Below are 14,467 nucleotides of genomic sequence, written 5' to 3' on the forward strand. Positions count from 1 at the left end.
ATTTCACTCCACATAAATGGAATAACACTTCTGCACTTATGGGATTTTTAGCATGTATTCTATAAGGCAAATATTATGGGATTTTCATTATTAATTACAACTATTGTAATAGGTGTTGTGTGGGAAAGGGCATAATGAAATCAAGTAAGATGGGGAAATGCTCGGTTTCAAACACACCCTTTACTGATATCTCAAAGCCTTTAATAAGTAATGTTCACTGTGACTCCCCAAGTAGAAGCATTTGCCAAATATACTAGGCCTCTTCTTCTTTAGAGCATCTTTTATTTTAGAGCATCTGATGAGATGCTGTGCTTTACATCAAAAGACAAAATGTGCAACTATTTTGAGAGAAACACATATAAACAGGAAAGCCTCTCAACCCTCCTCACAGAGAACAGCAGCACTTGTGTGGGGGCTGCCCGGCTAGGTCACATCCAGTCTCCAAGTGACTGTGTGAAGTGGACAAGGCCACCAAGCAGGACAAATATTTTTCCCACATTCCTCTAAGCATTATGCGAAGCAAATGTTGGTTACAGACACGAAAGTATGAAGAATGAAGAAAGTAAAGTTGAACTGAATGTAAGGTTTGGGTTAGGATGTCATCTGAACATGTCTGTGTTTGAATTAATCATATTTATATTATCTTCAAAGCCTAGAGATGGCATTTGAAATAAATCTCAATTTGGAATTCTCCAGGTTAGACAAATCATGGAGATTATACACATCTAATCATCAATAACATTTCCTTTAGATAATTTATATTATCTCTAAAGTTCCATCAATAGTAAATATACTTTCTCAAAAAATTAGTCTATTTTATTCATATTACAGAAATTATATCATTCAATGTTCATATACAATAATACCAGCTTTTAAATAAACATATAACTAAAGTAAACATATAAATTGGCATACTTCTCTGATATATTCTAGGAAAGCAACCAGTTCTTTCTCCTAAATGTTCACGTTGACCTTTGTAGTTAAGGCTACAGGTCCAAATGCTTCCTTCAATCACAAGTTGAGTTTTTATTAATATGATTCCCTTAAGTATTATACCTTTATATTTTTCATCTTTTTCTATTTTCTTTAAGTAATATATCTATTTTATTGAATTGTGACTCTTTAGTGACATTGTGTAGCTCCTGACATTTAAGGTATAATTTGCGGTGTCAAAACATCATCTTCTTGTCATTTTCAAAAGAACACTTGCTACCTTTTTAAATAGTGAAAACGTGTTTCTAAGTCTTTTACAATGTTTTTTTCTCCCCAATAGCTTTGAAGAAGAGATTAATTTTCAGTAGACATAGCTAATTCCAACTCTGAAAGCTATTTTTCTGTTTGTAACTATTTCTCAAACATCTCTAAGTGTCTTTATATCTCCCTAGGTCAAATTGTTCATGTATAAGACCACAGAGATTGGTAGGCTGCTAATATAAATGTCTGACAATTCAGAGACTGTTTCCCAGAGACTATTAAAGTTCTCTAAAATCACATGTTCACATAAAATACCTAAATTCTAAAGTTTAAATGTGTTAGCCTTTTTATTAACTGAAAAATATTTACCAAACTTCAGAAATAGCTACTTATGTGTCTTGGACCTGTGCGAGAAAATTCAAGATGCATTTTTGTAATCAGGGGAGAAATATAAGAGCAACCACTGAAAAAGAGACAGACAGAACTCCTGCCATGCATTTCCCACAGACTCTAGTAAGGGAACTGGAAATGAACTCATACTTGAACCTTTTTTTTTTTTTTTACTAGAGCTAAAACATGCTAGCTATGATGACATGGCTGCAGAGTTACAATTTCTTATATTGCAACTCAAACCATCTGACTGTCAAGTTCTCTTTCATTGCCAGAGCCAGCATCCCCTCATTTATTCCTGTGAAGGCATTCTCAGAGTAATTTATCATGTTCTTAGTCTACTGTCAAATTATGACATTTCTGCCTCCACATCATCGCTGAATCTGTCTCCATTGGGCCTCGTTAGAAATTCTCTGCAATTGTAGTGGTTTATTCTCACTTTAATGTCGTAATTTTTGAGTTACCCTCTCCCTGTTTATTCCAAATTAATGAGTTCTTTAGCTTCCTTTCACAGAAAAGTTGACATTTGAACAAAGATTTAAAGAAAATGAGGGAATTGGCCATGGAGATATGCGGGTTAATAGTGCTCCAGGAAGAGGAAACAGCCAATGCTAACGTGGAGGGTGGATGCATTGTAGGCTTGCCTAATGAAGTGCAGCAAAGCCAGAGGTCCAATTCACAGCTCTTTAGGGCTCTTTCAGTTTATTCAAACTCTTTTAGCTAAAGAAAGATGAACAATTAATTTCTGACACATCATTGATTGAAGACTTAACCAACTACCCTAGAATATGCATATGGGATAACCTCAGTGTCTATAACCTGTACACAGCCACTCCCACTAATGACCAGACTTGTCTCTGGTGGGTTATTTGGGAAGAGGGACACAGGAAAAAGGGGATAAATGGAACTGCACAAAATTCCGGGACATTTAAACCCATTTCTCCTATTCCTCTAACCTACCCTATAGACTAGAACACAGTGTTTTGGCCTTACCCTTTTCAAATTCCCTTGAAGGAGGTGGTCTACTTCTCTGATGTCTTTTGTTCTCAATATTTTAGCCAAAATCCCTGAAATCTTCTAGTTTGGGGAGTAAGTGTCTTCTACTCCCCTACTCTCTGAGCTATTAATACCTTGACATGAAACAACTACAATGGAAGTGAATCTGTCTCAGAACTGAGTTGCTACCATTTCCCCCTAGAAAGAACCAGGGCTCCTTGGAGAAATGGCTGACTCCAGGGCTGGGATAAGCAAAGTAGGTTCTGTTGCACTAGAAAATGGAGAAATACTCAAAGAACGATGGGTCATATCAAAAGAATGTAGGAACTAGCTTGAAGGGGCTCCCAATGGGTTAATTTGAGCATCAAATAAATCATCATCATCATCATCATCATCTAAAAACTTGCCTGTTTTAGCTATATTCTCATGGTCTCGTTCTCATTCTTCTTCCCCACTTTTAATTCTCCTTCCTTTATTCCCTTCCCTTTAAGCTCTATGCATGGGAGCAATATGCTTTTGTTTCTCTTCTGCTTCTAGATGCCATGTGTGTTTCACACAATGGGGTAAAAAAAAAAATCTGAGCTGAGCTTTAGGCTTTGGGGTAATCATATAAAAAAATGGTCTCTTAACTGACTTAGGTTCTGTGCCACTGAAACCAACCTGCTATGGTCTAACAGGATTATTTATTAGTTTGAAACATAAAATTGCCATTTTTTGTAGGTAAAATGGCTGAATATCAGACACTTCATATGGTTCAACAACACGGTCCATCTGAGCTGATAGGAGTTTTATACTGGGTATTACAGCCAAAACTCAAATTGGTTTCTTGTTTTATCCTCTGTTCCTTTTATTTCTTTCAACACTTAATGAGGAAGGGTGACTGACCAAGGTATAGAACACGGGCCTCCCCGATGACCCTCTATAACGCCTGCCATCTGAATCGCACATCCATACCACCTATCAGAAGTATGGTCATAAAGGGAAGACAGGGCTAGACGAGGAATCAAGAGCTTAGGTTGCAGTCTTGGCTTTCTCATTAGCTGGCTGAGAAAAGTTGGGTGAGTTGCAACTTCTCTCAGCCTCTCTTCATTCATTTGCAAATCAGAGGTTGAATCAGGAATAAGCTGTGTTTGATGTCTCTTCTTGCTCTAATATTTTGCAGTTCTTTTTTGTAGGACCTAGAGGGGTGAGGGTTGGGACAACCTGAAAATATTAATAAGTACTATACGTACACACATATTGGTGTCCTTTATAGAAAGGCTCATCAGCCAACCATATAGATAACTAAGATTGGAGGAAAAAATTAACCTGATTAGCTGAAACTGGTGGTTTAGTCAAAATTCTAGACTCCATATTACTTAACGTTTTACTAATCTATAAAATGTCATTTTTATGTACTTTAACAAGAAAAATATACTTTTGTTGACTTTTTAAAGGTCTTTTTTCTTTCTTTGTATGAATTGTATGAAAGTTTATGGCCTACACATAATGAGTCTCTTGAGAATCTGTTGGAAAATGTTTTAAGTGCTTCGGCTCTGTGCTATCCAATTATAATAATGCTAAATTTAGTTAGATTTTGGTTTGTCCTCATCTGCACAATGATGATAATCTCTAATTTGGACTTTCCAATATAAGCATTGTTACAAAATTGTCTGTAGTCTAAGTTTGCTTAGAAAAGGCAAAAATAACCTTAATTTTTGCAAATCTGAACAATATGCAGCATAAAAAGGAGAAAAGGCTCATTGCATAACAACTCAATTAGAACAGTGACTCTCCCTAAAGGCTCTTTCCATGGAGTTACCCAGCCCTAAAAATAATCCTACTTTATTCAAGTACACTTTTTTCTAAAACAGTAACCCCCAGTAAAACTTTCATGAGCAATTTTGGTATAGGCCACCAAAGACAGAGAAAGTAGGTAAGATATATAACAAGTTAGAAAAGTAGTATAGGTCACATTTACACCTTCAAATGATTAGACCGTTTGGCTCTATTAGGTTTACTTAATCACCTTTACCACTTAATACAGAGATCCTCCTTGCAGCAAAAATTTGAGCCAAAAGTTATAAACTTCATTTCTGCAAAACCAAGGAAGCCAGTGAGCCCTGGTCCAATAATCAAGTTTCTCTTCTTGTTAAGAATGTTTCATGCCTGCACATATACACCTTATATAGCTAGACTCTGCTATCGACTTCTGAGATAACATTTCCCATTCTCTCATCTAAAATAAAATTACTTTGCTTTCCAGGCTGAGTCAATAGTATACTTTAACCTCCTTTCTTCCCCTGTATCCTATGCTACTCCAAATCTTCATGAACTCCTTGGCCCTTTCTGTCTTCAGAGCACGAACAGTAACTTATTTAAAACCAAGATACATCGTAAGAACTTGAGAGCTACACATTAACATCCTAGGCAGTTACAGAAAGAATTTATGCTGTGAAAGATGAAATCGACAGCTAGTTAAACATAAAGTCAACATGATGAGCTAACCTAATATTTCTGTTGGACAGAATTTCTTTGGTAAATATTCTCTCCTGGTTTGTTTGTTTGTTTTTCCCCTCTCAGGCATATTAGAATTATCAAGCAGAAGCGCTGTCTTTATACACCTTTTCAGTTTCCATTTCTCTCCCCACTTTTTCTCTCTATCTGATGTCATCATAGATACAGGCACATCTGATGTATTTCAAATTGGATCCCAGTCAGTGAAAGGGTCTAGAACAGGGGTCGGCAAACTGCGGCTCATGAGCCACATGCAGCAGTTTGGTCACGTACATGCGGCTCTGAAGTAAAATTGAAAATGAAAAGAAAACCATCATAGTTTTATCTATAAAATTTTTAAAGGATATTATTCACCTAATGGTGATTTCATTTGTTTTATGGCCCTTGAATAATTTTTAAATTGTTGTGAGGGACAGGGTTGGCTCTTCCATCTCAAAAGTTTGCCGACCCCTGGTCTATAATAATGGCTTTAAACATTTAGCCGCTAACATTTATTACTTTTTTGAAATGCCCTTCTTTTCTAGAGTACTTCTTCCATTTCAGGCGCTTTAAAAATCTTCTGGAGATTTTAGGCCCATGCTCATTAATATGACCACTTGATTTGAATAAATACGTCTCATAAGTAAACATAAACCAAACTTACACTAACACCTCAAAATAACATTAAGAAGTATTTTATGGCCTAACTGCAAGCACTGCATAAAGTAATATAAATAAGGACCATCAATTCTAAGTCTTCCACAATCAAGCAGATTCTTTGGAGGCTGCAATAGTTTAGGGCACGATTCTGAGTCTACCCAGTAGAGTCTCATTCCCTAACCCACTGCTTGTCTGCTGTGCTCTGATGATGGTGACAAGAGCACTGGGCTAAGTGCTGCAGAAGCAACAGTGAGTGAACAGAAACAGGACCTTCCTCTCGCAGAACTAGAGTCTGTGCAGAGAATGACATTCATCCAATAACTGCACTTTTGAATGTATAATCACAAATTACAATAGGTGTTGTCAAGGAAGAAAGTGGGGTTCCACGAGGCATTATTCTAAGGAAGTTGACTCAGACTGAGGGTCAAGAAAAGCTTTCCTGAAAAAGTGATACTTAAGTAAAAATCTAAAGGATGACTAGATACTAATGAGGCAAAAGAATTAATAAAGAAGAAGACTCTTTAAAATTGAAGGAAAAGCATGTGAAAAAATCCTATGACAAGAGGCATGTTAGTTTCCTATTGCTGCTGTAACATATTACCACAACACAGATTGATTATCTTACAGTTCTGGAGGTCCGAAGTCTGAAATGGATCTTAAAGAACTAAAATCAAGGTGCTCCTTCTAGAGGCTCTAGGGAACAATATGTTTCCTTCCCTTGTCCAGCTTTTAGAGGATGCCACACTCCTTAGCTTGCGGCCTCCTTTCTCTATCTTCAAAGTCAACAATAGCCAGTCTAATCTTTTTCATGAAGCCATCTCTTTGGTTCTCTCTCTTCTGCTTGTCTTTTTCACTTAGAACCCTGGCACCCATCCAGATAACCCAGGACAATCTCCACATCTTAAAGTCTGTAAATTAATCACACCTGCAAAGTCCCGTTCTGCATGTCAGGTAACATATTCACGGGTTCCAGGCATTAGGACTATGGACATCTTTAGGGAGCTGTTCTTATGCCTACCATGGGAGAGACTGTGTTTCCTTTAATAAATGAAAGAAGGTCAGGGTAAAGAAAGTGAGGAGAAAAGTGGTATTGAATGAGGTTGGGGAGGTGGGCAAAGACCACACTATACATAACATTATAAACCATATCAAGAGTTTTGATCTTTATTTGAAGAACACTGGGAAACCATAGAAGGACTGACAGGTTAGACTTGATATATCCTTCTGGCTACTGGGTAGAAATATATTTTCAAATAGTAGAAGTTTGGGAAAAAGATGATGGTGACAGCAATAACAGATATTCTGATGATAAGGTTATTATTAAAATTACTGAAGTCATTTCAGATCTTTCACTTTCTAACTGGGTAATTCTATGACTTTTGTTAAATACCTGCCTGATAGTTCTATGGAGGAGATTAAATGTTACAATGCACGATGTGTCATTTGTACAGGAACAGTCCCAGGCATGAGAATTCTGTATTATTATATTGCTTCTCTTATCACTATGAATAACTCTATGCTGGTAAATTAGAAAACTTAAGTAATATGGGTGATTTTATATAAAACTAAAAAGTGATTATACCAAAAAAAAAGTGATTATACCTAAATTTCTATTTTAAAGAGAAATATAAAATGTTACTCAAGAAGAAGAAAACTTGAATAGAATAAGAATGTTTATAAACATTGAGTGAGGGAAGAGGATTCAAAAATGAGAGAATAGAGGGGACAGGATCCAAATCATGGGCTTTTGAGGCCATTCTAAGAATTTTGGTTTTAACGGTGAGTATGGAGAACATTTTGAGAGTTTTGAGAAGAGGAATGCCATGGTGTAACTTTAGTGTTTAAATTGGCTGATACTTTAAACATAGACAGAATGTATGGGGTAAGCATGGAGGAAGAGAGGTCAGGAAGAGACTACGACAATAATCCAGAAAAGATTACTTGTGGTTTAGACCAGGGTGGTAACAGTGAATGTGATGGGGAATGATTAGATTCTTGCTATATTTTGAAGGGTTTTCTGATGGATGTAAAAGAAAGAGAGGGATCAAAGATGACTCCCAGGTTTTCAGCCTGAGTAGCTAAAAGAAGAGAGTTGCCATCTATGGAGACAGAGAGACTGACTTTGGAGGTGAGGAAGGTCAGTATCTCAATTAAGAACATGATAGGGAATTCAAATGGAGTTGGGCCTTCAAATGGAGTTGTCAAGCAGTTGAATATGAGTTTGGAGCTCAGGTGAAAGGTCTATGTTGGGTATATAAACTTTGGATCCATTGGCATAGAAATAGTATTTGCAGGTAGGTGAGATCACCAAGGCAGAGTAGATTCAGAAGAGCTACAAGGACTGAGTCCTGAGGCACTCAAGTATTAAGAGGTGAGGAAAAAAGGTTAAGAATCAACAAATAAGGTTGAAATGAGGCAGCTAGTGAGGTAAGAGGAAAACCAAAAAGAATATGGATCCTGGCAGCCTTACTTTTTCCTTCTCCATTATCTACTCTTCTCCCAGATCTCAGTTAAGTGATGTTTCATTCCCCATTCTTGGTAAGGTGCCTCCACAGCGTCCTGCCTTTAATACTCTCTTAGCTATTGCCACATTATATCATAATTGCCTGCACTTATTCATCTCTTCCTCTGAATTGTAAGCTTCCGAAGAGGAGAAATCAAGTTTATATTCTCATAGAATATTTCCTGAAATTAGCATGGTGCTTGACAGACAATAACTGCTGAATACAAATTGGTTGACTTGAATGAGTTAAGTCCTTACTTATCTTCCGGTGATAGACATGTTGCTAGTGTAATAAGAAAAGTCTACTGTGATTATCTACGCCACTAGTGCCATACATACATTTATTTTATTACGTTTATTTTTCTATGTAACTATTTGGAATTTTCCAGCATTAACTGGTTGGTGTGTCTCATGGTTCTGATTCAGGCAGTAGAGGAAGAAGATGTTTGCATGTACCAAACATACATACCAAGCATGACTTCCATATGTTAGCTCAGTTAAGCATTTATTTAACGCTCATCACAAACTTGGGGAAAAAAGTATAATAAGCTCCATTTTACAAAAGGAAACCAAAGTTTAGAAATGTTAAGTAACATCTAAGATTATTCAATAGATAAGAGCCAGGGTTTAAATATATGTAAAACCCTGTTTATCTGTCTACATATATTATGTAGATAGATATAGAGATATAAAAAAGTAAAATACATATATATTATATAGATACAGATATATAAAAAGTAAGAAAAATATATTATCTATATCTAGCTATAAAAATTATTGCCTAGGCAAAATAAAATAAATAACTACTTTTAAAATACAATTATGTTACTTACTGGAAAGTATAGAAGCAGAGACCCAAAAAGGATCGTTTCCAACAGGATAAGGCCCGATGCCCTGATGCTCTAAAAAACAAAATGAAAATGTCATTGTTAGACTTACATTTCTAGGCATGGAAGAATTTATGCTATTGTAACAATGCTTCAACCAGCACAACAACATTCTTTGGGAAAAAATAAATGAAAATTGGCTGGTATTTCAGATAGGTAAACTTAACTGAAACACACAAAAGACTGACTATAAAGGAGATAAGAGACTTAATGATATTCCCAGTGCCTTCACAGAATTTCATTCTCTAAAATTTGAATCAATGAACAGTTTAAGCAGCTGAGAACACTGTCTACAGATCCTTTCAGTCCAAGCAATTCACAGACACAGAAGATCTTGCCTGTATTTCAGCTACAAGTGCATACTGAATTCTATCCCCAAGTCATTTCACAAATACCTGCACAACGGTTTCGGGGGATTAAACAAACTTATGCATAAGGTCTTGGCATCTCAGTGATACATTCCCATCAGGTAAAAATATAGTCCCCAAAATTCACTAACAGAGCCCCACTATGTGAATACTAGAAATCACATTAAATAACAGAGGAATCTTACCTCGTAAACATGCTTAAATTATTCTGAACTCAAAATTAAAAAGAATAAATTTCTTATAAATTTATTTTATTTTTCAAATAAATTGTCTGAATTTTCAGTTTGCTAAGATATTTCGTTGGACTCGAAATAGCATTATCTTCCCAAAACAAAATGCTTAGAGATGTGGCAAGAAATAAAAAACTAAACGATCAATCTTATCTTCTGAAAATACATGTTGCTTTGATGAGTTCAAATATCAATATAAAGTAAATATAACAATTAAGAATACAAACAAAAAAAACCAGGTCATTCTAGAGTCCCTGTGTTTTGACTAAATGCAACATAAAATATACACACCATTACACCTGGTGCAAATATTATATCTTAACAGGAAAATAATTTAAACTAGTAGCAATTACTTTTTCAACAACATAAAGAAGCTGAAAAGCCAAACCACAAAAGTCCATTTCTTAAAAAGAAGTATCAGATAACTGGATAGTCAGAGAAAGAAAATTCTAATTCCTCTTCCCAAACTCTGGTAGGACATTGTTAGATCCATAAAATATTTTTATGGAATCCTTGAAAAGAACTTAATTTAAGAATCTGGGAATGGAGAAACAAGTTTCATCAGTGAACAAACTTGATTATTGGAATGGCTTCTCACTATTGGTCATTATTTTAGCTAGCAATGCTTTTAATGAAAAGAAAACTTCTATCAGCAAGGCTTTAAATAAGTTTTTGTTGGTAGAATTTCCAAGATGGCAAATTACATTAATACCTAATTATGAATAATCTATGGTTTATTTATTTATTTATTTATTTGTTAGCTGAGCCATCCTGCTACCTGTTGGCAGCTTAACGGCAGCTCAGCTCGGGCCGGGCATCGAACCGCTGTTGCTCAGAGCTCAAACTCTTGAGCGAGCTCTTAACCAACTGAGCCACTCAGCCAGCCTATGGTTTATTTTTTAAACTTTCCAAGAAAATGACACTAAGAGAGTCCAAAATCTTATATAAGACAGCTTGTGAACAACCTATTTTGTTTGAAAAAAGAGAATATGAAAAGAAACCGCAAGGCTTAATGGAAATAACAGACTTTGGAGTTAACATCATCTCAGTTTGAATTATGAACAACAACTTAGAGTTAGGCAACCTTAAACTTCGTTGGCGTTATCTGTAAAATGGGTTTCCTAATCTTTACCTTATTAAATCTGACAGGTTTAATAAAATAAGAAGTATACAAAATGGCTAGCATCATGCCAGATACTTAATTAGTAGGTATGTATTTTTCAAGGTAGGAAACAGCACCAGGATGATACACTTGAAAACCACAGAAGTACAAGTAGCCATCAAAAATGTTTTAATGCTGGGATACAAAATGACCTTAGAAAGAGCCAAGAGCCCAGGGGTAGGGAACACAGTGGGTCTTTTTTTAGAGCCAGTAGGTTCTTAGCTGTGTTATGACCATCACTGCCACGTAACAATAGTGGTCGTGGAACATGCTTTTATGTATTCTCAGAGCAAATAACCTGTCTCCTGCTTTTCATTTGGAAGTGTTGAGAGATCTTAACACTGCATTGCCATGCTCCTGGCTGAGCACAGAACCCATAATTTTAAGTTATAAATTGGAACTCCACTAAGTCGTTCCATAATCAAATGTAAGGCCTGTTCAAAATGTATACTTTTCATTTCAGAATATTCTCCGGCAGAGCTGACTTCATGGCCTCACAGTATGAGCAGGTACCTAATAGGTGAGACTTTAGGGACAAAGAAGAAACCTCACGCTCCCCGAAACATTTCTCCATTTTTTTTTATCGGTACTGAAAGTTCTTTTAACTAAAACAAAGCCTTTTATTTTGTACTTGGTGCCAAGGATTAATAAAGTCATGTAAGTAATACATGGGCTTAAGTTCAAAGTGAAAAACAGGAATCTTTTCCTTAGAGTCTAAGCGATATTATAAGGAAGGAGAGAGGAGGTGCTAAGTATGCAGGCCAGAGAGGAGGGACTGAAAGCTGAAGATGGATGAGGGGGACGATGAGCAAAATAATAGAAGCATCTCCTTCAGAGTTTGGCCTGAGATGAAAAAAAAAAAAATGGTGGTATGGAAGTCTTTTTAACCAGAATTGCTAACTGGGAAACTTGAAAAATTTCCTTAAAAGATGATCAACAATATACAGTATGATTCTATTTATATAAAACATATGCGCAAATCAACACCATAAATTTTTTTAGGTGTATATAAATACATTAAATATGAGTCTAGAGGATACACCAAGCTGATAGCAATGTTTTCTTCTAGAGAAGTGAATAGATTTGGAAGTATTCCAGATATATTTTAATTTCTTTTAATAATTAAATAAAATTAAGAAACTTCATCTAAAATGTGTCAACTTAACTATTAGAAAATTCAGTATTAGGTATCATAATATGCAAAGAAGTGTAAACAAAGCCTTTCCTAACTAATATCTACTTATAAGTTTTTATTCAGTACCAGCTGCATGTATTAAATTATCCAATATTATATTTGTGACACTTATACATAAATATCAAACTGAAGGAGTTAGCATGGAGCCTAACTCTCTGGTTTAGAATCCTTGAAGTCTCATAAATATAATTCCAGAGTTTACAATTCAGGTGAGCATATTTAATCTCCATTCCAGCTTCCCTATTTCTCAAACTCTCAGAACTGACTTATGAAGGTTTATAACAGTCAGATGTCAAAACTGTGAACCAAAGAAAAGAGTTAATCTTATTAGACCAATTTTATGAAATTGTGTCAAAGTCAATTTCTGAATTCCATAATCTTTGGATGCAAAGTATAGAGGCATAAAATGAAGCACAACTGTCACAAAAAGATTTGCCCAGGATGTAAGTACCCAGAGGAAGTTAAGTCATTGGAAGGAATAAGATGATGAGAATGCTGAAGTCTGGATTTTTAAAAAGTAATTGAAATGGTTTATCATTATTTTCTTGATTCTACAGGGACTAAAGGTTTCATTTTTTAAAAAACATTTTTCATCACTGGGGAAATTAATATACTGTATATCTTGGTAAAACAGTGCAGTTGTTGGGGTCATAGTCGATTTCTTCAGCTTTTGGAGCAATTAAATTTTATTTCTATTAAAAAAGGAACCTCTGAGCATGAAGATATTTTTACACAGCTGAACCTTAAAATGTATGATGAAAACATAAGAGAGCAACAGGATAAGATTCTGAAATTAATGAACTACAATAGCATCGGTTTGGATGATTAACCAAGACTCCATAAATCTATATCATTTACAAAAACAATTAACCATGCTAGCATGAGCTGCACTTTTTCTTTCAATTCTTCTATTTCTATAGAGAAATCCATGAACAGAAAAGTTACAAATGAAATCTGACAAACACCTGATGAAATAATTATACAATAATAAATGAGAAATAGGATGTAAAGAGCAGTCTTGAAGAGAATCCTAGCACTGAGAAGCATGAAGACATTATTCTTTCAATAATTTTACTTACAATTATATAGATAGATGAGTATAGACTACATCCAGTTTGACAGATTACATGCAATTAGTTTGTCTCAAGAAAATCTGTGATAAAATGCCAAAAAAACAATCAGATATATATATAGAAAAATTTGTCAAGGGAAAATTGCCCAAAATGTGGTTAGTTAAAACCAGTATCAGTTTTTCAGAAAAATTCTCTGCAATAAAAAAGGTACAAAAAAAGCAGAGGAATATGGTCAGGACAGAGATTCCCAAAGGGAAATATAAATAACTCAGAGAATTATCAACTCATGGAATAAAACACATAGGCTTTATATCCAGGTGGTTCGAAATCTCAGCACTGGCCGCGAATTAGCTGTGTGACCTTGGGCAAGTTGCTTAACCTTTTGAGCTTCAGTGTCTTCATTTATTAAATTGGTGTATGACGTCCACTTTACAGTTCTGTTGTAAAGCTAGCAATAATGCTGCCTGGCAAATAGCAGGAACTCAGTCAATAGTAGTTGATCATCAACCTTTCAAGGACAGATAGAGGATGTGAGGTCAACGGGCTATCTACACTCACTCAGCTGATGAGTGACAGAACAAGGTCCCGTCATGCACAGCGGCTGATTCCCAAGTCAAGGCGATTTCCTCCCGTAAATCCAATCTGACCCTCAGTCGTTAATCTTACCCAAACTAAATGGAACGGAACTGTATGCTATAGTATAATAACAAAAACATGTAGCACTACTACAGTACTTAAAAATAAACTACAAAAAAATAAATAAACTATAAGCAAGGGGTTTGGTTCACATGTTATAAAAAAAATGTGACAGTCAATTTAAAATTCCAGACATTTCTATGTAAAACATTATCAGAAAGTGTCACATTACCTTAACTAGGAATTCTTTCTAATTTCTAAAACTTTACAAGAAAGCCCATTTTTCATGATAGGATAATTTCTAGTGGAGCTGTTTAAGGCCATTCGGAAAAATTAGTTTATCTAAAAATAAAGTCCAGAGTGACATATTACATAGTTTCATATTTTAAAAAACAGCACACTAAATAAAGAGGAAAATTAATGATATTTTACACATGTGAAATTAGAATAAGTCATTCATTATTAATACGATTTACCATTTCTTGCTGGACAGAAATTTCTCATGGCTGCTTCTGCAGGATTTACATGAGACGCTTGCCAATTCACGTTGCTTTGTCTCAGATAACGCAAACACTTAGAGGTGTTTCCCCTAGTGTCTCGTCTTTCAAAAAAGTTCAGTGCCTGAGTTTATGGCTCCAAGTTAATGACTCGCACTGCAGCTGCAGATACTACACTTGATCTTAGCCAAAAGGCCGAGA

General features: G+C 35.4%; 1 protein-coding gene across 1 annotated transcript in view; it reads right to left on the reverse strand.

Annotated features, from left to right (window-relative positions):
- The window catches only part of GPR158 (G protein-coupled receptor 158), a 409,585-nt gene that overhangs the window by 113,238 nt on the left and 281,880 nt on the right, over positions 1-14,467 (reverse strand). Inside the window, exon 5 of the mRNA XM_019630809.1 lies at positions 9,052-9,120. Within this exon, the coding sequence (XP_019486354.1) occupies positions 9,052-9,120 (69 nt within the window). The remainder of the gene's footprint in view (positions 1-9,051; positions 9,121-14,467) is intronic.

The sequence above is a fragment of the Hipposideros armiger genome, unplaced genomic scaffold (genome assembly GCF_001890085.2).
Source record: "Hipposideros armiger isolate ML-2016 unplaced genomic scaffold, ASM189008v1 scaffold_949, whole genome shotgun sequence".
NCBI lineage: Eukaryota > Metazoa > Chordata > Mammalia > Chiroptera > Hipposideridae > Hipposideros > Hipposideros armiger.